Source organism: Chiloscyllium punctatum, chromosome 6 (assembly GCF_047496795.1).
Source record: "Chiloscyllium punctatum isolate Juve2018m chromosome 6, sChiPun1.3, whole genome shotgun sequence".
Taxonomy (NCBI): Eukaryota; Metazoa; Chordata; class Chondrichthyes; order Orectolobiformes; family Hemiscylliidae; genus Chiloscyllium; species Chiloscyllium punctatum.
The window spans coordinates 46,728,595-46,754,041 of record NC_092744.1 but is presented as its reverse complement, the minus strand read 5'-3'; the positions used below and the strand labels follow the sequence as shown (position 1 = coordinate 46,754,041).

Sequence of the window (25,447 nt, the reverse complement as noted above, 5' to 3'; positions counted from 1 at the left end):
ACTAATTAGGCAAGCTTTTTGATTTGATTTGATTTGTTATTGTCACATGTACCTAGATACAGTACAGTGAAAAGTTTTGTTTTGCGTGCAGTACAGCAGATCATACCAAACAAACTGCATAAGAGTAATAGAACAGAACAAATAATTCAATGTACAGCTGCAGAGAAGGTGCACAAAAAGCAAGATCAACATTAAATTTAAAATTTGAGACGTCCATTCAGAAGTCTAATTCCTAATTGCTCTCTGGATGTAGTGTGAATTGACCTCTTCAATCACTGCAGTACTTGGGTTACAAGGACATCCACAATGCTATTAGGAAGAGAGTTTCAGGATTTTGACTCTGAGTGTGAAAGAATGAGGATGGTGAGTGGTTTGGAGGGGGACTTTTAGCTGATGGTGTTCCCATGCATCTGCTGGTTGGTCTTTCAGGCAGTAGAGGTTAGAGGTTTAAAAAGTGTAGTCAAAAGAGACTTGGTAAGTTCCTACAGTCAACCATGTATATGGTAAATATTGCTATTGTGCACTGGTGAACGGTGTGAATGTTGAACTTGGTGGATATGGTGTGAATGAAGTGGATTGTTTTGTACTGGATGATGTCAAGCTTTTTGAATGTTGTTGGAGCTGCACTCATTCAGGTAAGTGGACAGTGTTCCATCATTATCCTGACTTGTGCCTCGTGGATTGTGGATACATATTAGGGTATCAGGAGGTGCTTTACTCAATGTAAAATTCCTAGCCTCTGACTTGCTCTTGTAGCTGCAGTATTTATATAACTGGTCCAAATTAGTTTCTACTCAAAGACTAGCTCCAGGAGGTTGATAGAGTGGGGGAATTCAACAAAGGTAATGCTATTGAACTTCAAGCGGTGATATTTAGATTTATGTCTGTTGGAGGTGGTTCATTGCCTCACACTTGTGGTACAAATGTTACCACTTCCCAGCCCATGTCCACATCCAAGTCTTGCTGCATATGGACATGCACTGCTTCAATATCTGAGGAGTTGTGAATGGTGCTGGGCAGTGTGCACACAACGCCACTTCTAGCTTTATGATGCAGTGCAGATCATTGATGAAGCAGCTATGGATCGTTAAATAAATTAGCATCATGGTGCATAATTAAGTGAGATGAATGAAAACAAATGGTGCAATAAATATTTAGAAAGCATCAAAAATGGACAGCTTTCTCTTCTAAACTTGGCAGTATTTTTCGGGTAAATTGGCTCAGTAACAAATTGAAGACTTTTTCCTTTGTTGTAGACAAAGTCTTAAAAATAATACATACAAATCTGGTCACTTTAATAAGTGTATAAATTGCATTAATATCCAGTCTTAGCCAATGCTATTTTCCAGAAGAATTTTCCTTAAAGTTGAAAAAGTAGTATTTCTCCAAACAAAAGATCCCAAACTTTATTTTTATCTTCAAACAGACATGCTTTACTGCCTTTATACATGGTCAACAGTATCTAAAAGGAAGGGGGAGGGGTGTTTTGGGTTTGAGTGGCATTGTTTTGTGGGTTAGTAATAGTTTATTTATGACTTGTTTTGATTAACAGCTTCCAAATTAATCTTCCCTTCCGTTCTTTTGTTTTTCCTTAACCGCTGCAATTATATAAATAGCTAGTACAGTTGTATAATTAAATGTTTCTGTTTTTAATTTTAACATAGTATGTCCAAAATCAATCAGTTTCTCTACTTAAGAAAATCTTTTGAAATATTAGATGTGAGAATAGTACCAAATGCAATTCCAGGTGTATTTTGCAGTCAATGTATCATAATAGAATTTTCAGTTACCATCTCAAGGTTATTGTTTTAACATAGTGCAATAGTTTGTAATAGATATTTGGCAGAGGTTTGGGCACAAAGGACTTGCAAAATACTTGGCAATGTAGCTGACACTAACATAGAGAATAAAAAGTTATTAGGTGAAGTCAGAGTAGGGAAGAAAGAAAGGAAGACCAACAAAGAGTGGAACTGTACATATGTAAATACAAGAAATATCACAAATAAAGTTGGGGAATTACAGACCATGAATGTGGAATTATAATGTGGCGATGATGGAGACCTGGCTCAAGAAAGTGCATGACTGGGTGTTGAATATTCCTGGATATAAATTATTCAGGAAAGATAGAAGGAGGAGGAGGAATATTAATGTTGGTTAGGTAGGGCATTGCAGTGCTGGAGAAGGAACATGTCCCAGACGGTTAAACAAAAAGTAAATTTGGCAAGTTGTACAGAATAAAATTTGTGTGCAATTACCATTGCTAGGTGTAGCCTATAGACCAATGACTATGGAAGGGATGCTGAGGAGCAAATCTACAGGGAAATTAATGAGAAATGCCAACATAATGATGTAGTTACAATGGGGGACTTCAATTACACAAGTATAGACTAGCATAATTGTCGTGAAAGGGGCAGCACAGAGTAAATGTTCCCAGATTGTATTTGGGAGAGTTTCTTGCAGCACTGCTTGTCCAGTACAACAAGGAAGGATGTATTGTTGGACCTGTTCCTTGGCAATCAGATGGGCAAAATAGATTAAGTGGCAGTGTGGGAACATTTAAGAGACAGTGATCATTGTATTGTAAGGCTCAGTGTAAGAAAAATCAATAGGTGGAGAGCTGACTTTAAGGGGCGAGAACAGAGCTGACCAGGGTTGATTGGAATAGTAAGTGATTAATAATAGTAAGAAGAAAATAGTAAGTTATTAATGGGCAATCTTCAAAGAGCAGATGGTTTGGGTACAGTTGAGGTATATTTTCTTTAATGGAAAAGGTAGGACAAACAAGTTTAGAGTTCCCTGGGTGACAAAGGAAGTGGAATTTAATGATCAAGTGTCAGTGGGAATATTGAAGGTTTAGCAGAAGCTGAAAAAGCAAATAAAAGAAGCAAAAAGGAACTATGGGAAAAGATTAACGGCTAAAATAAAGAGAAATCCCAAAGTCTTCTGTAGGCATGTAAACACTAAGAGAATGGTTAAAGGAGGTGTAGGGCCATTCAGAGACCAGAAAGGGGATTTAAATGTGGAGGTTGGGGTATACCTGAGGTGTTAAATTAATACTTTGCAGCTACTTTGACAAAAAGGATGATGCTACCCAAAGGAAGAATCTCTGTTATGAAAAGGGTGCAAGATTAATGAGGGTATATAGTATAGATTGGATAGATTGTTCATACTTAAAATTTGACAAGGCAGCAGGATAAGACAAGATAGTCAAGGATTTTGAAGGAAGCGAGGACAGAAATTGCAGGACACTGGCCATAATCTGACAGTCTACCCTGGATCCAGAGGAAATGCCAAAAGACTGGAGGGTTGAAAACATTACAGTCTTGATCAAGAAAAGTTGCAAGGATAATCTCAGCAATTACAGACCAGTTAGTTTAATTACATTAGGAGGAAAACTTCCAGAAACAATTACTTGGGATATACAAAGTTAAAAATCACACAACACCAAGCACTTTGAAAGCTAGTGCTTCCAAATAAATCTGTTGGACTATAACTTGGTGTTGTGTGATTTTTAACTTAGTACATCCTAGTCAAACACCGGCACCTCCAAATCATTACTTGGGATAGAATTTGTAATAACATGGGGAAAGATGAGTTAATGAGGATGAGCCAGTGCAGATTCCTAAAGGAAATATCATGTTTGATTAATTTGCTGGAGTATTTTAAAGAGGTAATAGAAAATAGAACGGGCTAATGAGGATAATGTTGTTATAGTATATATGGATTTCCAGAAGGTGTTGATACAGTGCCACACAACAGACCTGTGAGGACAGGGTCAGTAGTAATATGGATACAAAATTGTCTGAGTGATAGGAAACACAGTACAGAGAATATGTTTTGTGCTGGAGGAAAGTTTATGGAGGTCCTGAGGGATTGATAGTTGGATCTTTGCTTTTCCTGATATCTATTTAATGATTTGGATCTTGGTGTGTGGGGCAATTTTAAAGTTGCCAGATGACATTAAATTTGGAAGAATTTTAAACTGTAAGGAGGTTACTGAAAATCCAAAAGGACATTGAGAAGTTGTTGGATTGGACATACAGCTGGTGCATGAGGCTCAACGCAGAGAAGAGTGATGTGATGCACATTGCTCGAAAGAGCGTTGAAAGACAATATAAGATAGGAGATTCAATTCTAAAGGAGGTTGAGGAACAGAGAGACCTGGGTGCATATGTGCATAAGCCATGCACAGGACAGCTGGAGAGAACGGTTTGTAAATCATGCAGTGTTCTTGACTTCATTAATAAGGGCATAGAGTACAAGAGCAGAGAGGTAATGATGAACTTGTGTTAGACACTTGTTAGATATCAGCTGGAATATTCTGTACAATTGTGGATGCCGAGTTGTCGGAAAGATATGAACACATTGGAGAGAGTGGAGAAGCGATTTACAAGAAAGATTACAAGAATAAGAAAATTCAGTTGCGAGGATAGATTGAAGAAGCTGGAACTGTTATCCATGGAGAAAAGAAAGCTGAGAAGAGATTTGATAGAAGTTTTCAAAATCATGAGCAGACTGGATACATTAGATAGGGAGAAGCTGTTTCCATTCGTAAAAGTTAAAAAGAATTAGAGAACATAGATTTAAAGTGATGTGTAAGTGAAACAGAACTAAAGTGAGAAAAACATTTTCACATAGCAAATATTTAGGGTATGGAATGCACTGTCTTGAAATGTTGTGAAGGCAGATTCAATTGAGGCATTCAAGAAGGGATTAGATGATTATTTGGATAGAAATTGTGTGCAGTGATATAGGGAACAGGTAGGAGAATGGCACTAGGTCATAGAACCAGTGCAAGAGCAATAGGCCGAATGACCGCCTTCTGCACCTGTAACAATTCTGTGATTTTAAATTTTTTATTAATGTTAAACTTTTGTGATAGAACAATTGTCCTTTTATTAAATTATTATTGTTAATTTATTTGTAATGCTTTGGTGAATGAGCAATGCACCCAAATGAACTTCTGTGTGGATAACTATTTGGAATCAAAATTAATGATCTAGATATTATGTAAAGAAGATACACAACAGATAGCAGAGAGTTGCAAAGTTTGTTGATAGGAATGATTGGTGACTTGAAACCAAGAAACTATTAGCATATGAGGACAGCACAATGTCTCATTGATTAGCACTGTTGCCTCACAGAGCCAGGGACCTGGATTCAAATCTACTGACCTGTGTGAAGATTTCACATTCTGTCCGTGTTGGCTTGGGTTTCTGCTGGGTGCTCTGGTTTCCTCCCACAGTCCAAAGATGTACAGATTAGGTCGGTTGGCCATGCTACATTGCTCATTATGTTCAGGGATGTTCAGGCTAGGTGGGTTAGCCATGGGAAATGTGGGGTACACGGACAGGATGGGAGTGGATATCTTGGTGGGATGCTCTCCCGTGTGGACTCCATGGATTAAATGGCCTGCTTCCGCATTACAGGGATTCTGTCATTCTATAAACTGAATATTGAGATAATCCTGAAGCAAAGAGTTGAGAGGAAGAGAATTAAAGCAAATTTGGTGCAGCTGCAAGTTGACAGTGAGTCAGTGCTATGTGGAAATTAGATAATAACATGGATCTATACATTTCCTCAACAGGAACTCAACATAAATGTCTGGAAATGTTGAACTTTCTGGGATAGGTAACACGCACTGGCTTACACTTTAATTATCTACAAATAAATATATAATCAAGAATGAAGTATAAAGGCAGAGGGAAATGTCAATAGGCTGTTAATAAACAGCATAAGTCGACAGCAGTGGCTGCCCACAATTTAATAGAAATTTGTTTTTTGATGAAGCAAGCAGTGTGAGCAGGAGTTCCACAATTATGTATCAGTAAAGAAGAATTAAGGCAGCAGTAAAGGGGCAATCAATGATGTTAGCAACAGAAGAATATTCATAACGGGGAGGATTCAGCAATGATAATATCATTAAATGTTCAAGGGCTCTCTTGTTTGAGAGTCATTGCATAACACCTGTTGGGTGAATGTTATTTACTTTTTAATCGTTTAAGCCTGGATGTTGTCAAGATATTGCTGCATATGGGCATAACGTACTTAAGTGTCTGTGGAATTGAGAATGGTGGTAAACAGTATGGAATTACCAATGAACGTTCGCATTTCTGACATTATGATGGAAGGTAGATCATTGATAAAGCAGCTGAAGATGGTGATTCTGTACAGTTTTGCTTTTAAGGCCTCACTCTCACCCCACCTCAAGGCTGCAGTGAATCCAGTAGCTGAGTGGCCCTGGTGAAACCTAAGCCAACTGTCGATGAGTATGTTATTGCTGAACAAGTGCCACTGATAGCACAGTTGATGTCCCTATCCATCACTTTGCTGATGATTGAGAGTTGAGCGATCTGGCAGTAATTTACCAGATTGGATTTGTCCTGCTTTTTGTGTACTGGACATACCTGGGCAAATTTCTTCCACACTGGCAGGTATATGTTGTAGCTGTACTGGAACGCTTGGAGAGGGGCATGGTTAGTTCTGGAGCACAAGTATTCAGTACAGTTACTGGGATGTTGTCAGGACCTACAGCCTTTACAGTAATCAGTGCCTTCATTCGTTTCTTGATGGGATGTGGAGTGAATTGAATTGGCTGAATAATGGCACCTATGATGTTGGATTTCAGGAGGAGGTTGAGCTGGATCATCCACTTTGTTCTTCTGTCTGAATTCTGAATGACAAAGCATTGTACCAAGAGAATGTGTCTACTTTAGAATCTAATAATAGTGACTGGCCTGTCCCTTTATTCAGAGTTGCTACAGAAATAGATTGCAACCCAGTTCAGAAATGTTTGGGGTGGCTCAGTGGTTAGCACTGCTGCCTCACAGCAGTAGGGACCTGGGTTCAATTCCAGCTTTGGGCGACTGCCTGTGTGGAGTTTGCACGTTCTCCCTGTGTCTGTGTGGGTTTCCTCCCACAGTTCAAAGATGTACTGGTTAGGTGGATTGACCATGCTGAATTGCCCATAGTCTGCAGGCTAGGTGGATTACCTATGCAAAATGCAGGGTTACAAGGATTTGGGAGGGTCTGAGTTGGATACTCTTTGGGCGGCATGGTGGCACAGTGGTTAGCACTGCTGCCTCACAGCACCAGAGACCTGGGTTCAATTCCTGCCTCAGGTGACTGTGTGGAGTTTGCACATTCTCCCCGTGACTGCGTGGGTTTCCTCTGGGTGCTCTGGTTTCCTCCCACAATTCAAAAATGTGCAAGTTAGGTGAATTGCCCATTCTAAATTGCCTGTAGTGTTAGGTGCAGGGGTAAATGTAGGGGAACTGGTCTGGATGGGGTGCGCTTTGGCGGGTCGGTGTGGATTTGTTGGGCCGAAGGGCCTGTTTCCTCACTGTAAGTAATCTAATCTAATCATTTGAGTAAGTAATCTAATCTAATCAGTGTTTGTAGGTCTTTGGCCCCTTCTGGATTGTCGTTCCTTCACCTCACAATTCTGATTAATCAGTGTTTCTGATTGTGTTTCTTGGTGTGACACTCTCGTTCTTATAAAAATGTTAACTAGTTGTGAACAATGCTGGGGGTGATCTTTTGGTGATACCAAAAAGTACAGCCCACACAGGAAGGAACCCTGTAAAGTTCACAAATTCTCATACTGCTTTCATTTAGCACTCAGGATAGTGCACCAAGTCCCAGTTGCAAGAGGGAGATTTAAAACAACGCAACCTTATTATTTGAAGATCATTAGTCCAGATCTGTGGTTTCTAATCCTGCAACATAATTAATGGATTACTGTTAATGGATGCACCTTATTAATGCATCCACATATACTGCAAGTCTGCTTATGTATTTGAGTTAATGGCCCAAATCTTACAGTAGCCAGATTGTTAGAGATTGGACGCAAGTTGCCAGATGTAGCATAAGAGGTACAGTTAGTAAATTTGCAGATAACACCAAAGTTGGAGGTGTAGTGGACAGCAAAGAGGGTTACCTCAGATTACAATAGGATCTTGATGAGATGGGCCAATGGGCTGAGAAGTGGCAGATGGAGTTTAATTTAGATAAATGTGAGGTGCTGCATTTTGGGAAAGCAAATCTTAGCAGGACTTATACACTTAATGATAATGTCCTCGGGAGTGTTGCTGAACAAAGAGACCTTGAGTGCAGGTTCATAGGTCCTTGAAAGTGGAGTCGCAGGTAGATAGGAGAGTGAAGAAGGCGTTTGGTATGCTTTCCCTTATTGGTCAGAGTTTTGAGTACAGGAGTTGGGAGGTCATGTTGCATATGTACAGGACATTGGTTAGGCCTCTGTTGGAATATTGTGTGCAATTCTGGTCTCCTTCCTATCAGAAAGATGTTGTGAAACTTGAAAGGGTTCAGAAAAGATTTACAAGGATGTTGCCAAGGTTGGTGGATTTGAGCTATAGGGCGAGGTTGAATAGGCTGGGGCTGTTTTCCCTGGAGCGTTGGAGGCTGAGGGGTGACCTTGTAGAGGTTTATAAAATCATGAGGGGCATGGATAGGATAAATAGACAAAGTCTTTTCCCAGAGGTGGAAGAGTCCAGAACTAGAGGCCATAGGTATAGGATGAGAGGGGAAAGATATAAAAGAGAACTAAGGAGCAACTTTTTCACGTAGAGGGTGGTACATGTATTGAATGAGCTGCCAGAGGAAGTGGTGGAGGCTAGTACAATTCAACATTTAAAAGGCATCTGGGTGCATATATGAATAGGAAGGGTTTGGAGAGATGTGGGCCGGGTGCTGGCAGATGGGACTAGATTGGGTTGGGACATCTGGTCAGCATTGACGGGTTGAACCAAAGGGTCTGTTTCCATGCTATACATCTCTTTGACTCTGTGTGTCAGGATCCTGTAGAAATCCTGATGAACACACAAGTTCTGTAATTCCCTGGAACAGTAAGCTTCCAGTGGGCTCCTCTATATTTCCTGAGATCCTTCTTGAGAGTCTCCACTATTGAATTTTGTGTCAAATATTCTGACTACATCCTAGGACTTCCCTGCATACTTATCCTGGAAATGTTATTCTGGTAAACAATAGTATAATTTAGAGATTAGCAGGCATAAATGGACTGAGAATCCCCCCCCCCCCCCCCCCCCCCACACACACACACACACACACACACACACACACACACACACACACACACACACACACACACACACACACACACACACACGACTCCTCTTCAACCCCTGACATGACCCAACCTCAATCTTGCTCTGGATGTTTCCCTGCCCAACCTAATTTACCCAACGTATCACCCGCTCCATCCACCTTACATACTCATCAATCCAATAAACATTTTCCTAAATATTGCAGTTAATGTCATAAAGAGAGGCCTTGTCTTTGCTTTATCCATCTTTTCTTACATCCTACAATCATCTCTGTGGATGGCTGTGTTGACCCTTCAATACTTGAGCTGGCTTTGGAACTTTTAGCTGAAAAAAATCACACAAGAGATGGGTCACAGAAATCATTGCAGTCAGTGTTAATGCACTTAATATTGATGCTGACCAGAAGATCTGGGCCAGTTGTTTTAGGGTTTTCATTGTGCATTACTTTCTGTACTTTACTTTCTTACTGTCTCCATCAAAAATGATGATTTTGGACTCCTCTTGATCCTCATGATAATATTTATAGAACTTGACATGCTGTTGAATAGTTTAGAATGGAAAATTATGAAATATCTCTGTCTTGATTTCTCTGCAGCTCGCGTTCCTAAGAAGATCCTAAAATGCAAAGCTGTTTCCCGAGAACTAAACTTTTCCTCATCTGAACAGATGGAAAAATTCAGGCTAGAGCAAAAGGTTTTCTTCAAAGGACAGTGCTTAGAAGGTGATTATCTTATTTAAATGTATCACGGTACCATTATATTAAACGTTCTCATGATGAGTCACCAGGCTCAAAATGTTTAATCTGCTTTCTCCCCACAGATGCTACTAGATCTGCTGAGTTTATCCAGCAATTTCTGTTTTGATTTACTGTCTAGGTTGATGTAACCTCAAGTGTAATATTCGACCAAGTCTTGATTTGTATAACCAATTGCAAATCCAAATGAAGACCGAGTTAGAGGAATGGGTTTGAGACATTGGCTTTTTGACTTCCTGAAGACACTTGACTCTGTTGTCCTCAAATACCAAAGTTACTTCAGCAAGGACTTCGGTGTGTAGGATTATATCTTAAGCCTGCAATAACAAGTCCCCAGCATTCCTTTCCCTTAACCACAGGGCTTAGTATGTCTGCTTTGTTTGATGACTTGCTGAACCTCTGGTGAGTGAGTATATCGAAGTGGGTGGGGTTTATGTTGAACCTTTGCTATTCAGTCATTGAAGGAGCTAATACTGGTGTAACAGCAGAAAAGGATATAGATTTAATTTTGAAGCTTTCCTTCTCGATGAGCTGCTGAGCAGGCTGAAAAGTCTCATGTACCCTTGATATTGGAGTCTATTCCATAAGGACTATTTACGATTTGCTACATAGTCAATTGATGTATACCTAGTTAGTCAACCAATAACTGTTTGAAATCTGAGTTCTCCTTGGTAAACTACCAGTTAAGGCAAACAAACCTTACCAATCTGGAGGTGCCTCCAAAAATTCAGCTTCACCCGCTCCCCATAGTTAGAGAGTCATAGAGATATATAGTACGGAAACAGACCCTTTGGTCCAACTCATCCATGCTGACCAGATATCCCAACCCTATCTCATCCCACCTGCTTGCACCTGGCCCATATCCCTCCAAACCCTTCCTATTCATATATCCATCCAGATGCCTTTTAAATGTTGCAATTGTACCAGCCTCCACCACTTGATCTGGCAGTTCATTCCATACATGCACCACCCTCTGCATGAAAACGTTGCCCCTTAGTTCTCTTTTATATCTTTCCCCTCTCACCCTAAACCTATGCTGTCCAGTTCTGGACACTCCCACCCCAGGGAAAAGACTTTGTCTATTTATCCTATCCATGCCCCTCATGATTTTATAAACCTCTATAAGGTCACCCCTCAGCCTCCGGGGAAAACAGCCCTAGCCTAGTCAATCTCTCCCTATAGCTCAAATCCTCCAACTCTGGTAACAGCCTTGTAAATCTTTTCTGAGCCCTTTCAAGTTTCACATCTTTCCGATAGAAAGGAGACCAGAATTGCACGCAAAATTCTAACAGTGGCCTTACCAATGTCCTGTACAGCTGCAACATGACTTTCCAACTCCTGTACTCAATACTGTGGACCAATAAAGGAAAGCATATCAAACACCTTCACTATCCTATCTACCTGCAACTCCACTTTCAAGGATCTATGAACCTGAACTCCAAAGTCTCTTTGTTCAGCAACACTCCCGAGGACCTTACCATTAAGTTCTGCTAAGAATGATTTGTTTTCTCAAAATGCAGCACCTCACATTTATCTAAATTAAACACCACCTGCCACTTCTCAGCCCATTGGCCCATCTGATCAAGATCCCGTTGTAATCTGAGGTAACCTTCTTCGCTGTCTGCTACACCTCCAATTTTGGTGTCATCTGCAAACTTACTAACTACACCCCTTATGTTCACATCCAAATCATTTATATAAATGATGAAAAGTAGTGGACCCAGCACCAACCCTTGTGGCACTCCACTGATCACAGGCCTCCAGTCTGAAAAACAGCCCTCCACCACCACCTTCTATCTTTGAGCCAGTTCTGTATCCAAATGACTAGTTCTCCCTGTATTCCATGAGATTTAATCTTGCTAACCAGTCTCCCATGGGGAACCTTGTCGAGTGCCTTACTGAAGTCCATATAGATCACATCTACCACTCTGCCCTCATCAATCCTCTTCATTACTTCTTTGAAAAACTCAATCTAACCAGAATGGGCAAGTGAAGCTGGGCAGTAGGAGTTTGATTAGGAGAGACTATTTCAGAGGTTCATTTCATAGCACTTTCGTGGATGGAGAACATGTCAACTCTGTTTGTTACCATGGTCTTTCCTGACCCTTTGATCTATACTTATGCATTAGAACATCTAAAAATGGAGAAAAATCATTTGGCTCATTAAGACTGCTCCAATCAAAAAGGTTGTAGCTACACAAATCATTGACCCATCGTCATGTTGTCATGTTCCAGGAAAAGTTAAATGCTGATGACTTTCTGAGAGAAGAAGTACTTCTGAACTTGTACCCTAACCCTTTCCCTAAACATCTTAGATGCACTAATCTTTTAAAAAGCTTTTTTTAAGACATCAATTATTTTCTCTGGAAACCTGGACTTCTCTAAATCCTTGAGCTTATACTGGTAATTAATGCCCAAAAATATCTTCATGTCCTCTATACCTTCTCCAGAACCTTTGTGTACTTGAAATATGCTTTGCTTTTTCTAGCTATAAAATCTGCAAACCCAGATGCTTTGTCACATTTAACAGACTTCCCTGTTTTATATATAAATACTTCAAATTTTCCAAATGTAAGTACTGAACTTATTCAGGAAATGTGTCACACATTGCTACAGATCGCTAACTCAAGAATGTTCCTTTTGGTTCTTTTAACAAATTTTGTATTCTCTCCATACATATGTGTAAGAACATCTCTTCGTCCTGGATCTTCTGATGATTTTTTCCACTTTCCAACATTCTAATTGCAATAACATTCCAATTCTTTGAGCAACCAATTTCACATACATGAACAAACATTTTATCACTAATGTCTCTGGCCACATTACTTTTCTAAGAATGTCCTCTTCATAAATCAAGCTGGGCAGATAAATACTTCTGGAGAATGGAATTGTAGATTCACTAGTTTCAGTCTATCCTGTTCATTATCCTATTCCAGAAAGGATTATTTTCCAACCTTTCACAATTGTATTTCAGGTTTGTTGTTGAGACAAATATTAAACAACCAGAAGTAGTTCTGATATAGTATTGTCATACCCTCCCAAGTAATAGTTTATGAATATGTAGGAACATCTTCAAGCATTAGTCATTTTGCATATATATTTCATCAGATTCAACAAATGAAAGGTCATGAATCTGAAACATTAACCGTCTTTATCTGTATACAGATGCTGCCTCACCTACGTCTTTCCAGTTTTTTTTTACATTTCAGACCTCCAGCATTTGCTGTACTTTGATTTTGTACTTCTTGGAGTATGCTGCTTCGTAAAAAAATTTATGGGAATTATATCCTCCGTAAACTGTAAAAACCCTTTCTAGGTGGCATATCTAAAATTTTGAAAAGCATTTAATAAAAGCAATATAGTTAATAAGTAATTTAATTTTGTAAATAAATTAAATAAATGAGTGCGAAAGCAGCTACTTAAATTTAGTATGACTGAGAATTAGAGATAAAGTCTGGGAATAAGTAAGAAATTGGCTTCAAGATAGACCAGAGGTTTAGGGGCATGATAGTTTGTAAATTTACTATTTACCTAAATAAATAGTTGTTGGTTATTTACTGTTTTTAAATTATAGTTTGCATGTAGGTGTAATGTTGGGCAATGCACACCCTTTATGATTAGTTCTGCAATAATTTTAGATTAAGTTGAAAGAGATCCCGGAATATTCGAGTTCAGTTTAACTTTGATTTATCATACTCTGTCATTGTAAGGCTGCTATTAATAGAACAAACAGAATGCCAATTCATGCAGCTAAAACAGTACTATACAAGTTAGAATATGTCATTGCTCAAACTGCATTTTGAAAGCTTTAGTAATTGCACCCAAGAGAAATACGTTCTTTGACATGGTACAGGTAAAAGAAAACACAGAGGAGCAAATGATGCAGGCCATCTAGCTTGCCAAAAGAGAAAAGTGATAGAAATATTAGATTTGTTTAAAGAAAAATCTAGGGGTCAGTTTTATTGCCACTGTTTCCCTGTTGACTCATTTCTGTGGTGAGTGACTGGTACTGTACTGTTTCATTGTTTGAGACAGTATGCGATCTTCCATTTGATAAGTCAAAGACGGGAAAGTCCATCAAGAATTTCATAACAAGCGTCATGAATTATGCCTCAGATCCTATATGACTCATGAAAAATTGAAGAAGACATATATTAAAGTTAAATAATTGCAAATATTTAATCAGAAATGGTACTTGTTGTATGTACCTTGCCTTGATCATAGTTTTCCATTAAGGAAAATATGTGCCATGTCTATACAATGTTGTAACTCTACCAGCTGTTAGGCTGCTATGGATCTGCAAGCTGCACACACAAATCAGTAGGTTTGTTGTAGTGTCTGCTTCATAGTTTGTAATGCATTTTATTGTTTTATAAAAACCAATTTACGTAGTTAATCAATCCTAGGCAATTGGCAATCATGAGACTGTTTTCGGTAACATGACTCTTGATTTGTTTAAGCGTTATGAAAACTGACTTTTTAATTTTTTTTTCCAGAATGGTTTTTTGAATTTGGCTTTGTCATTCCTAATTCTACAAACACTTGGCAATCATTAATAGAAGCAGCACCAGAATCACAGATGATGCCAGCTAATGTGTTAACGTAAGTGACCTGTGATGTGATATCTTTCATAAGTGTATCATTGCATTTGTTTTTAAAAAAGGATTGGTGATTTTGAAAATTAGATTATCAATGCTAAAACATACACTGTATTATTGCAGCTGCTATCATGTCATTTCTTTTCCCTTTTTAGTTGTTTTTTCTTACATTACTGATTTCTTTCCCAAATTCTTAATATACCTCTGTCCTTTTCACTTGCCACATCTAAGCATCCCCTTAGTTCACAAAGTAAATTATATTAGATTGCTGCCTTTCTGAAAGCACTTTGTATAAACCTACTTTATGATTTAGATTTTCTCAGGGTTCTGTTTTTTATTTTTATTGCTTTTCTTTTTCTTTCCTAAAGTACATTGTTTGGTTTTAGTTAGTTGATATAAAGCTAAGTTTACAATGGCAGGGGACCTCAGACCTGTGGCATGTGCCTCTTACTTGATGTGGGAGCTCAGGAAAGTGGCTGACATTCCTGACTCTTACACTTGCAAGAATTGTGTCCAGCTACAGCTCTTGTTTGACCGCATGATGGCTCTGGAGCTGTGGATGGACTCACTGTGGAGTATCCGTGATGCTGACGAGGTCATGGATAGCACGCTTAGTGAACTGGTCACACTGCAGGTTAAAATTGCTGAAGGAGACAGTGAATGGGTGACCAAAAGGCAGAAAAAGAGTAGGAAGGCAGTGCAGGTGTCCCCTGCGGTCATCTCCCTCCAAAAAAGGTATACCGTTTTGGATACTGTTGGGGAAAGATGGCTCGTCGGGGAGGGCAACAGTTGCCAAGATCATGGCACCGTGGTGGGCAGTGCTGTTCAGAAGGGCAGGAAAGGGACGCGTAGGGCCATAGGCATAGTGGATTCTATTGTAAGGGGAATAGATAGGCAGTTCTGTGGCCGAAAATGGGACTCTCGGATGGTATGTTGCCTCCCAGTTGCTTGGATCAGGGATGTCACTGATCGACTGCAGAGCATTCTAAAAGGGGAGGGTGAACGGCCAGTTGTCTTGGTGCATCTAGGCACCAATAAAAAAAAATGAGATGAGGTCCTGAAAGCAGAATTCAGGGCGCTAGGAGAGAAGTTAAAAAGGAGGACCTCAAAGGTAGTGATCTCAGGATTATTACCAGTGCCATGTGCTGGCCAGCGTAAAAATGAAAAAAATGGGCAGGATGAACACATAGCTTGAGGGATGGTTTAGGAGAGAGGGGTTCAGATTTGTTGGACATTTGGACTGGTTCTGGGGAAGGTGGGACAATTACAAAATGGACAGTCTACATCTGAACCAGACTGAGCTAATGTTCTTGGGGGAGTTTTTGCTACTGGTGTTGGGGAGGTTTTAAACTAACATGGCAGGGGACAGGGAACCAGAAGAGAAGACAACTAGACGGCGAGGTGGAAACTGGAGACTGTAAGAATCATGAAGATAGTATTAATACGGGGAAGAGTAAGCAGAGAGCAGATGAATGCAAAAGAACTGGTGGCCTGAAATGCATCTACTTTAATGCAAGGAGTATAGTGGGTAAGGCAGATGAATTTAGGGCTTGGATTGGTGCCTGGGAGTATGATGTTATTACAATCACAGAGACTTGGTTGAAGGAAGGGCATGATTGGCAATTAATTGTTCCAGGATATAGATGCTTCAGACAGGACATGGAGGGAAGTAAAAGGGGGTGGGGAGGGGTAGAGTTGCATTTCTGGTCAGGATGCTATCACAGCTGTGTTAAAGGAGGACACTATGGAGAGCTTGAGTAGTGAGACATTGTGGGTGGAGCTGAGAAATAAGGGTGCAGTTACATTGTTGGGGCTGTATTACAGGCCTCCCAACAGTGAGCGTGAGGTAGAAGAATAAATAGTTTGTGAGAAGATTTGTAGCTCGGGTGCTCGTTGTTGTGGTTCTGTTCGCCGAGCTGGGAATTTATGTTGCAGACGTTTCGTCCCCTGTCTAGGTGACATCCTCAGTGCTTGGGAGCCTCCTGTGAAGCGTTTCTGTGTTGTTTCCTCCAGCATTTATAGTGGTTTGTCTCTGCCGTTTCCGGTTGTCAGTTCCATCTGTCCGTTGCAGTGGTCAGTATATTGGGTCCAGCTCGATGTGCTTATTGATTGAATCTGTGGATGAGTGCTATGCCTCTAGGAATTCCCTGGCTGTTCTCTGTTTGGCTTGTCCTATAATGGTAGTGTTGTCCCAGTCGAACTCATGTTGCTATCCTTAGTAGCCACACACGCAGATGACAAGCTGGTCGTGTCGTTTCATGGCTAGTTGGTGTTCATGGATGCGGATCGTTAGCTGTCTTCCTGTTTGTCCTATGTAGTGTTTTGTGCAGTCCTTGCATGGGATTTTTTACAACCAATGTAGTGTTCAAAATCCCATGCAAGGACTGCATAAAACACTACATAGGACAAACAGGAAGACAGCTAACGATCCGCATCCATGAACACCAACTAGCCACGAAATGACACGACCAGCTATCCTTAGTAGCCACACACGCAGAAGACAAGCAACATGAGTTCAACTGAGACAACACTACTATTATAGGACAAGCCAAATAGAGAACAGCCAGGGAATTCCTAGAGGCATGGCACTCATCCACAGATTCAATCAATAAGCACATCGAGCTGGACCCAATATACCGACCACTGCAACGGACAGCTGGAACTGACAACCGGAAGCGACAGAGACAAACCACTACAAATGCCAGAGGAAAGATCACAGAAGCGCTTCACAGGAGGCTCCCAAGCACTGAGGATGTCACCTAGACAGGGGACGAAACGTCTGCAACACAAATTCCCAGCTCGGCGAACAGAACCACAACAGAAGTATAAATAGGTAAACAGATTATGGAAAGATGTAGAGGCAATAGGGTAGTAGTGATGGGAGATTTTAATTTTCCCAACATTGACGGATACACTTAGCGTCAGAGGTCTGGAAAAGGTAGAATTTGTAAGAAGCGTCCAGGAGAGTTTTCTAGAGCAGTATGTCAATAGTCTGACAAGGAAAGGGAAAGGGGCCATATTGGACTTGGTGTTGAGGAATGAGCCAGGCCAGGTGGTAGAAGTTGCAATGGGGGATTTCTTTGTGAACACTGACTACAATTCTATAAGTTTTAGACTACTCGAGACAAAGCTGAGAGTGGTCCTGAGGGAAGAGTACTAAACTGGGCCAAGGCTAATTATATCAAAACTAGACAGGAGCTGGAAAATGTGGATTGGGCACAGCTATTTGAAGGGAAGTCCACATTTGAGATGTGGGAGGCTTTCAAAGATAGGTTAAAGAGGATGCAGGATAGGCATGTCCCATTGAAGGCAAATGATAGGAAAGGCAAGATTCGTGAACCGCGGATGACAGGAGAAATCATACGACTAGCCAAGAGGAAAAGGGAAGTGTACATAAGATCCAGGCATCTAAGAACAGAATGGGCCTTGGAGGAATATTGGAAGAGTAGGGCCAGTCTTAAACAAGGAATCAAGCGGGCTAAAAGGGGTCATGAAATAGCTTTAGTGAGCAGAATTAAGGAGAATTCCAAAGCCTTTCATTCTTATAGAAGAAATAAGCAGATAACTAGAGAAAGGATTGGTCCACTAAAGGATAATGTAGGAAGGCTTTGTGTTGAACCTGAGAGAATAGGTGAGATTCTGAATGATTACTTTGCATCAGTGTTCACTGAGGAGAGGGACAAGATGCATATTGAGATTAGGGATAGAAGTTTGAGTAGTCTGGATCACATTGACATCAGTAGGGAAGATGTTTTGGGTAGGCTAGAGGTTGCTGAGGGAGGCGAGAGAGGAAATAGCTGGGGCCCTGACAGATATCTTTGTGGCATCCTTAAACACAGGTGAAGTGCCGGAGGACTGGAGGGTTGCTCATATTGTCCCCTGTACAAGGAGGGTAGTAGGGATGTTCCGGGTAACCACAGACCAGTGAGTCTGACGCTGTGGTGGGAAAGTTGCTAGAGAACGTACTGAGGGATAGGATCTATTTATATTTAGAAAAGAATGTGCTTACCAGTGATAGGCAACATGGTTTTGTGTAGGGGAGATTGTGCCTTGCCAACTTAATAGTTCTTTGAGGAAGTAACAAAGTTGATAGATGAAGGAAGGGCTGTAGATGTCATATACAAGAACTTTAGTAAGGTTTTGACAAGGTTCCCCATGGTAAACTAATAGAGAAAGTGAAGTCACATGGTGTGCAGGGTGTTCTAGCTAGGTGGATAAAGAACTGGTTGAGCAACAGGAGACAAAGCGTAATAGTTGAAGAGAGTTTCTCGAAATGGAGAAAGGTGACCAGTGGGGTTCCACAAGAATCAGTGCTCGGGCCACTGTTGTTTGTGATATACATAAATGATCTGGAAGAGGTATGATCAGGTATGAACTTGGTGTCATCTGCAAACTTGCTGATCATACCAAGATTGGTGGACTGGCAGAAAGCATAGGGGACTGTCAAAGAGTACAGGAGAATATAGATAGTCTGGAGAGTTGGGCGGAGAAGTGGCAGATGGGGTTCAATCCAGACAAGTGTGAGGAGCTGCATTTTGGGAAGTCTAATTCTAGAGCGAATTATACAGTCAACGGAAGAGTTTGGGAAAAGTTGATGAGCAGAGAGATCTGGGAGTGCAGGTCCATTGTACCCTGAAGGTTGCTGCACAGGTGGATAGAGTGGTCAAGAAGGCATATGGTATGCTTGCCTTCATCGGACGGGATATTGAATATAAGAGCTGGCAGGTCATGTTAAAATTGTACACAACGTTGGTTCAGCTGCAATACTGTGTACTGTTCTGGTCGCCACATTCTGGGCGGCACGGTGGCTCAGTAGTTAGCACTGCTGCCTCACAGCACCAGGGTCCCAGCTTCGATTCCAACCTCTGGCGACTGTCTGTGTGGAGTTTGCACATTCTCCCCGTGTCTGCGTGGGTTTCCTCCAGATACTCCGGTTTCCACCCACAGTCCAAAGATGTGCAGATCAGGTGAATTGGCTATGCTAAATTGCCCATAGTGTTAGGTGCATTGGTCAGAGGGAAATGGGACTGGATGGGTTATTCTTCGGCGGGTTGGAGTGGACTTGTTGGGCCGAAGGGCCTGTTTCCACATTGTAGGGAATCTAATCTAATCATGACCAAAAGGATGTGGACGCTTCGGAGAGGGTGCAAAGAAGGTTTACGAGGATTTTGCCTGGTATGGAAGGTGCTACTTATGAAGAGAGGTTGAGTAGGTTAGGTTTGTTTTCGTTAGATAAATGGAGATTGAGGGGGAACCTAATTGAGGTCTACAAAATCATGAAGAGTGTAGATAGGGTAGATAGAGATAAGCTTTTTCCCAGGGTGAAGGATGTAATAATGAGAGGTCACGCTTTCAAGGTGAGAAGTGAAAAGTTTAAGGGTAAGGGGGATACATGTGGCAAGTAGTTTACACAGAGGGTGGGAGGTGCCTGGAACGTGTTGCCAGCAGAGGTGGTAGAGGCAGGCAGGGTCGGTCCATTTAACATGCATCTGGACAGATGCATGAGTAGATGGGGAACAGAGGGATACAGATGCTTAGGAATTGGGCGACAGGTTTAGACAGTTTATTTGGATTGACTCAGGCTTGGACGGCCGAAGGGCCTGTTACTGGGCTGTAAATTTTTTTCTTTTTTTTATTCTGAAGTAACTATAATCAGTCTTTTTTACTGAGTTCATTAGCTGCTGTTCATGAAATGATACAGCAGAGAAAGAGGCCGATTGTCTTTTTTGCCTGTGTGTTGGCTTTTTAGTTATACTGTCTCCCTGCAATTCTTTCCACTTCAGGCATTTACCCACTTCTGTTTCTCAGCACATTAAAATTAGCTCATTTTTCATTTGAGTATCGATTTATCATGTCTTTTTCCATGTATTTATATAGCACCTTTTGCATAATAAAATGGCCAAGGCACTTCAGTTAGATTGTTGAAGTAGGTTTTGAAGAGTACCTTAAATAAGGAAAGAGAAGTAGAGATCATTTGGAGCAGAATTGAGGGTCTAGATAAAGGCAAGGTGAGCATTTAATGGGGTAATTAAAATCAGGGGTGCTCCAGGTGGCAAAGTTAATTCAGTGCAAATATTTGAGACTTGTGGGCTAGTGGAGAATACGGAGATGAGGAGTGAAGCCATAAGGTATTTGAAACAAAGATGTACATTTTATAATTGAGGTGTTACTCACCCACAGCTAGTGTAGGTCAGTGAACAGAACTTTGTGTGAGTAAACTTGGGCTGTAAAGGTTTGGATGACATCAAATTTACAGAAGCTAGAATGTAGGAGACCAGCCAAGGCTGCATTGGAATTATCAAGTTGAATTTGTGTCCTTTGTTGTCTGTGTTGCTAGAAATGAGAAAGTACTGGTCGTGCCTGGCAGTGACTAGCTGGTGTTTGTGCATACAAATGGTCAGTTTTCTTCCTGTTTGTCCTATATAGTATTTTTCAAAGTCTTTGCAGGGAATCTTGTTAATAACGTTTGTCTTGTTGGATGTGGCTGTTGGATCTTTAACCTTTGTGAGGAGCTGGTTCAAGGTGTTTACTGGTTTGTAGGCCACTAAGATTCCCAGGGTCTGAGTAGTTGGGTATGCCTTTGATATATGCTGTGGTCGCTATCGTGTCTGGTCGTATAATGTTTTCTTTGGGCTTGTCCTTTAAATACTGGAGGATAGTGCTCTTGGGGTACCTGTTTTGTTTAATTCCTTTAAATAGTTGTTCCTGTTCTGCCTTCTGGAATTCTGAGTTGCTGCAGTGTGTTCTTGCCTGGTTAAATAATGTCCTAACGCAGCTCCGTTTGTAGATGCTGGAGTGGTTGCTGTTATAATTCAGTATCTGATCAGTATAGGTCTTCCTCCTGTACACACTAGTCTGGAGTTCTCTGGTAGGTGTGTGTTCCACTAATTCGTCCAGGAAGGGGAGCATGCTGTTGTTTTCCTCTTCTTCAATGAACTTTATTCCTGTGAAGATGTTACTGATGTGGCGGTGCGTTTCTTCCAGTTATGTACATTTAATGATGACAAAAGGTGTCATCTACGTACCGGGTTGGATGGTGGGGAGGGCTGTCCATTCTAAAGTGTTGCATTACAGTCCTGATATTGGGTACCCCATTGGTATGTCGTTGATTTGACTGTATACTTGTCCATTGAATGTAAAGTGAATTGTGAGGTATAGGTACAGTAGTTTTAATATGCTGCTGTTGTTGATGCTGCTTGTGTCATCAGGTGTAACCGCTTCATCCAATGTTGTAGTAATGGTATCCTTGGCTAGGCCAATGTCTATAGATGTGAAGAGTACTGTTACATTAAATGAAAGCATTATTAGCATTCCAGTAGCCTTAATAATTTGCTGTTATCTCACGCTAACATTTTCCCACATTATCTGCTCTAGCTGCCAGATATTTTTTCCCAACTCATTCAACCTGTCAACTGTGTCTACATCCTCCTTGTATCCTTTCATAACAATTTCTCTGCCTTATCTTTGTGTCACCTGCAGAGTTGACTACCATGCCTTTACTCCCTTCATCTATGCCATTCTTATAATGTGGAAAAAATTAAGGTGCGCGCACAGAGCTCTGCAGGACTCCACTCATTACATTCTACCAATCTTAAACAAAAATCCATTTATGTATACTGTCTGTTTTCTGCCAGCCATTCAGCCAATTTTCTGTCCATGCTAATATTTTACCTCCACAACACTACCTCCTACTTTGTTCAATAACCTTTTATAAGGAACCTTGTCAAATGCCTTCTGGAAATTCCAAGTAACAGTATATTCATATTATTCTTTCAAAGAACTCTAATAAATTAGTTAAACATTTTCCTTTCACAAATCCATGTCGACTCTTCTCAATTTATTTCCCCCCCAAGTTTTCCTAAGCTGTACACTATAACCTCCTTTATAATAGATTTTAAAATCTTTGTGATCACAGACATCAAGCAAACTGACCTATAGGTTTTTGATTTTTGCCTCATTTCTTAAATGGAGGAGTTGTAATATCTAGTTCCTAGTCAGATGGAATCTTTCCAGAATCTCGTGAATGCTGGAAAATTAACACTAACACATTATCCACCTCATTAGCCCCCCCCCCTTTTAAGATAATAGGATGAAGTCCATTGGGATGTGGGGATTTGACAGCCCAAAGCTGTATCAGTTTGCACAGTTCTGCTTCCAAAGTGATTGTAATTCATCAAGTTTTCTCCCTGGAATTTAGAAGAATGAGAAGAGTTCTTAGTGAATTATTTATGATACTAAAGGGGATTGACAGAGCAGATGTAGAAAGGATGTTTCTTCATGTGGAGCAATCTAGAACAAGAAGTCCTAGTTTTAGGAGGAGGGATAGCAGATTTAAAACAGAATTGAGGAGAAATTTCTCCTCAAAGGATCTTGAATCTGGAAAATTCAGTGCCCCAGAGTGCCATGGATGTTGGGACATTGAATAAATTTAAGTGGGAGATAGATTTTTAAAACTGAAAGAACTGCAGATGCTGTAAATCAAAAACAAAAACATAAATTGCCAGAAAAACTCAGCAGGTCTGGCAGCATCTGTGGAAAGAAATCAGAGTTAACATTTCATGTCGACTGACTCTTCCTCAGAACAGAGATTTTTAATTAGTAAAGGGTTGATGGGTTATGGAAATGGCCAGAAAAGTGGGGTTGAGGCAGAGTTGAGATCAACTGTGGTCATATCAAATGGCGGAACAGACTGGAGGAGCTAAACCGCCAAGTCTTGCTCCTAGCTTTTACGTTTGTATCCCTATTTCCACCTCCTGATTTATAGTTATTAATGGGATGCTTTCATATTATCTGTAGGGAGGATAGAAGTAAAAATATTTGTTCATTTCATCCATCATTTACTTATGTTTCCCTACTGTTAACTCCTAATTCTCACTCCTAAGGAGACAACACTCACTTTAAATCATGGAATTCTACAGTGCAGATAGAGCCCACTTGGTCTGTTGAGTCTGCAACAACCCTCCGAAGACTATCCCACCCAGACCCTATTCCAGCAACCCCGCATTAAGCATGGCTAATCCACCTAGCCTACACAGACCTAGATATTATGGAGTAATTTAGCATGGTCCATCCACCTAACCTGCATATCTTTGGATTATGGGAGGAGGAAACCGGAGTATCTAGCGTAAACGCACAGTGAGATCATGCAAACTCCACACAGAAAGTCACCAACGGTTGGAATTGAACTTGGGTCCCTGGCACTGTGAGGCAATAGTGCTAACCACTGTGCCACCATGCTACCCATTGCCCTCTACTTTTTTAACATTTGCCATCTATTTCTACATTCATAACCTGCTTAACCTCCTCCTCTAAAAGATTGATCAGGAGGAATAAACTAGTCATTAGGACTCAACAGGGCCACTGGACCCAAAACACTAACTCTGCTGCCTGACCTGCTGAGTGTCTCTAAAATTTCTGATTTTTTTTTCCTGATTTCCAGCATCAGTATTTTTTTTAATATAAATTAGTCACTCTTTACTGTGCTTTATAATTTGACCAATCAACTGACCTGTTGCTCATCTTTTCAAGTATACAATTTTTCTTCAGATTTGATTATTCATTAATGATTTTAGATGTAGACTTTTTTTGTAAGAATACTCTTATTCTGAGTATTCTAAATAATACTCCTAAATGTCTGCCTTTTTTTTCACTATTTACATATTCCCTAGCAAATTATCCCAGTTCACTTCAACTAGCTCAGGTTTCATGCCTGTACAATTGCCCTTATTTAGGTTTAAAATACTTATCTTCGACTCATTCATCTACCATTCAAGCTTATTGTGGTCGCTGCTACTTAGGGGGTGTGTTTACTCTGTTATCATTGTGAAATATGAAAGGATTATTTAACTTATTTTTCTAATCAACCTGTTCAGAGATGTTATTACACACCCTGGAAATGAGTATTTAATGGCAGGTTGAAATATGGTCTCTGGTTTGTTCCAGAGCCAAGGTTACAAATCTAATATTGTAATCAATTACAGTTATCTGCTGCTCCTATGTGTACATCATATTTTTTCAATTACTAATGAGTAGTGAAAATATCAACATTTTTGCTTGATTCATCATTGTCTCATCTATATATCTGATTGCAGGTAGGTATATATTTCATTTTGTGTTGCTTTGAAGCAAGATGTTGTGGAACAATACAGAAACAATACATTTTGAGGTGATACTTGTTGTTCTAAGGCCAGAGTTGCAGTTTATTCTGTACTTTTTTTGTCCCAATCTACATAACATTAGGGATTTTGTTCCACTTCTTAACATACTTGGCTTCACTTTATGTACTTGATAATCTTTTTAAACAAAATATCAATGATATGGCAAATTTCCCTCCCATGAATGCAAATGGCAAGATTTATACCTATCAAGTAAATGGAAGTAGATTTCTTTTAAAATCAGAAGACAACTTTTTTGTTGGCAACTCTTTACAGATTTTTTATTTCTCTTCTACAAATTGCTAACATTGTTTTAACATGCTGCTTCAGCAAGTATATTCTATCATCATCCTTCATAACTGTCTTGTTATAAAGTATTTTCATTTCTACGTCCACTTCAAGGAATCACAGGTCCTACTTCCGCTTTCCCCATCCCTCCCCAACAACCGGATGGATTAAATATGAGCAAAATGCTGGATATCCCAGCAGGACTGGTAATATCTGAATAGAAACTCAGCAACATCACCCTCATCTTTGGATTAGCCATTTAACTGCCTTCAAAACTCAATATTGAATAGAATTTAATGCCCACCTGTGGTACATTTGGCGGCAGGAGCTATTCAATTGGTTGGGAGGGTAGTGGATGGGAACTCCACTGCCTTTCAGTCTCCACATCAATTAAGTCCATGGCAGGAAAGGCTATGGTTGACCTGATTTCCCTGTTACCAGTTGAGACCCTCAACTGGACAAATAATGCAGGCTATATGCAGGCCTTGGTGGGGTGAGGCTCTTATTGAAGGCCACTCTGCCTGATTTAAGGATCCAGCATAGTTAAAAGCTCAGGGATACAGAATCACT

General features: G+C 40.4%; 1 protein-coding gene across 2 annotated transcripts in view; it reads left to right on the top strand.

Moving 5' to 3' along the window:
- Positions 1-25,447, top strand: part of pde6d (phosphodiesterase 6D, cGMP-specific, rod, delta) — a 76,074-nt gene that overhangs the window by 35,026 nt on the left and 15,601 nt on the right. For both annotated transcript variants that reach the window (XR_011960897.1, XM_072572564.1), the window contains exons 3-4: positions 9,679-9,804; positions 14,334-14,439. Coding sequence is in view for 1 of the 2 variants with exons in the window: in XM_072572564.1 (XP_072428665.1) it covers positions 9,679-9,804; positions 14,334-14,439 (232 nt within the window). In the remaining variant the exon portion in view is untranslated. The remainder of the gene's footprint in view (positions 1-9,678; positions 9,805-14,333; positions 14,440-25,447) is intronic.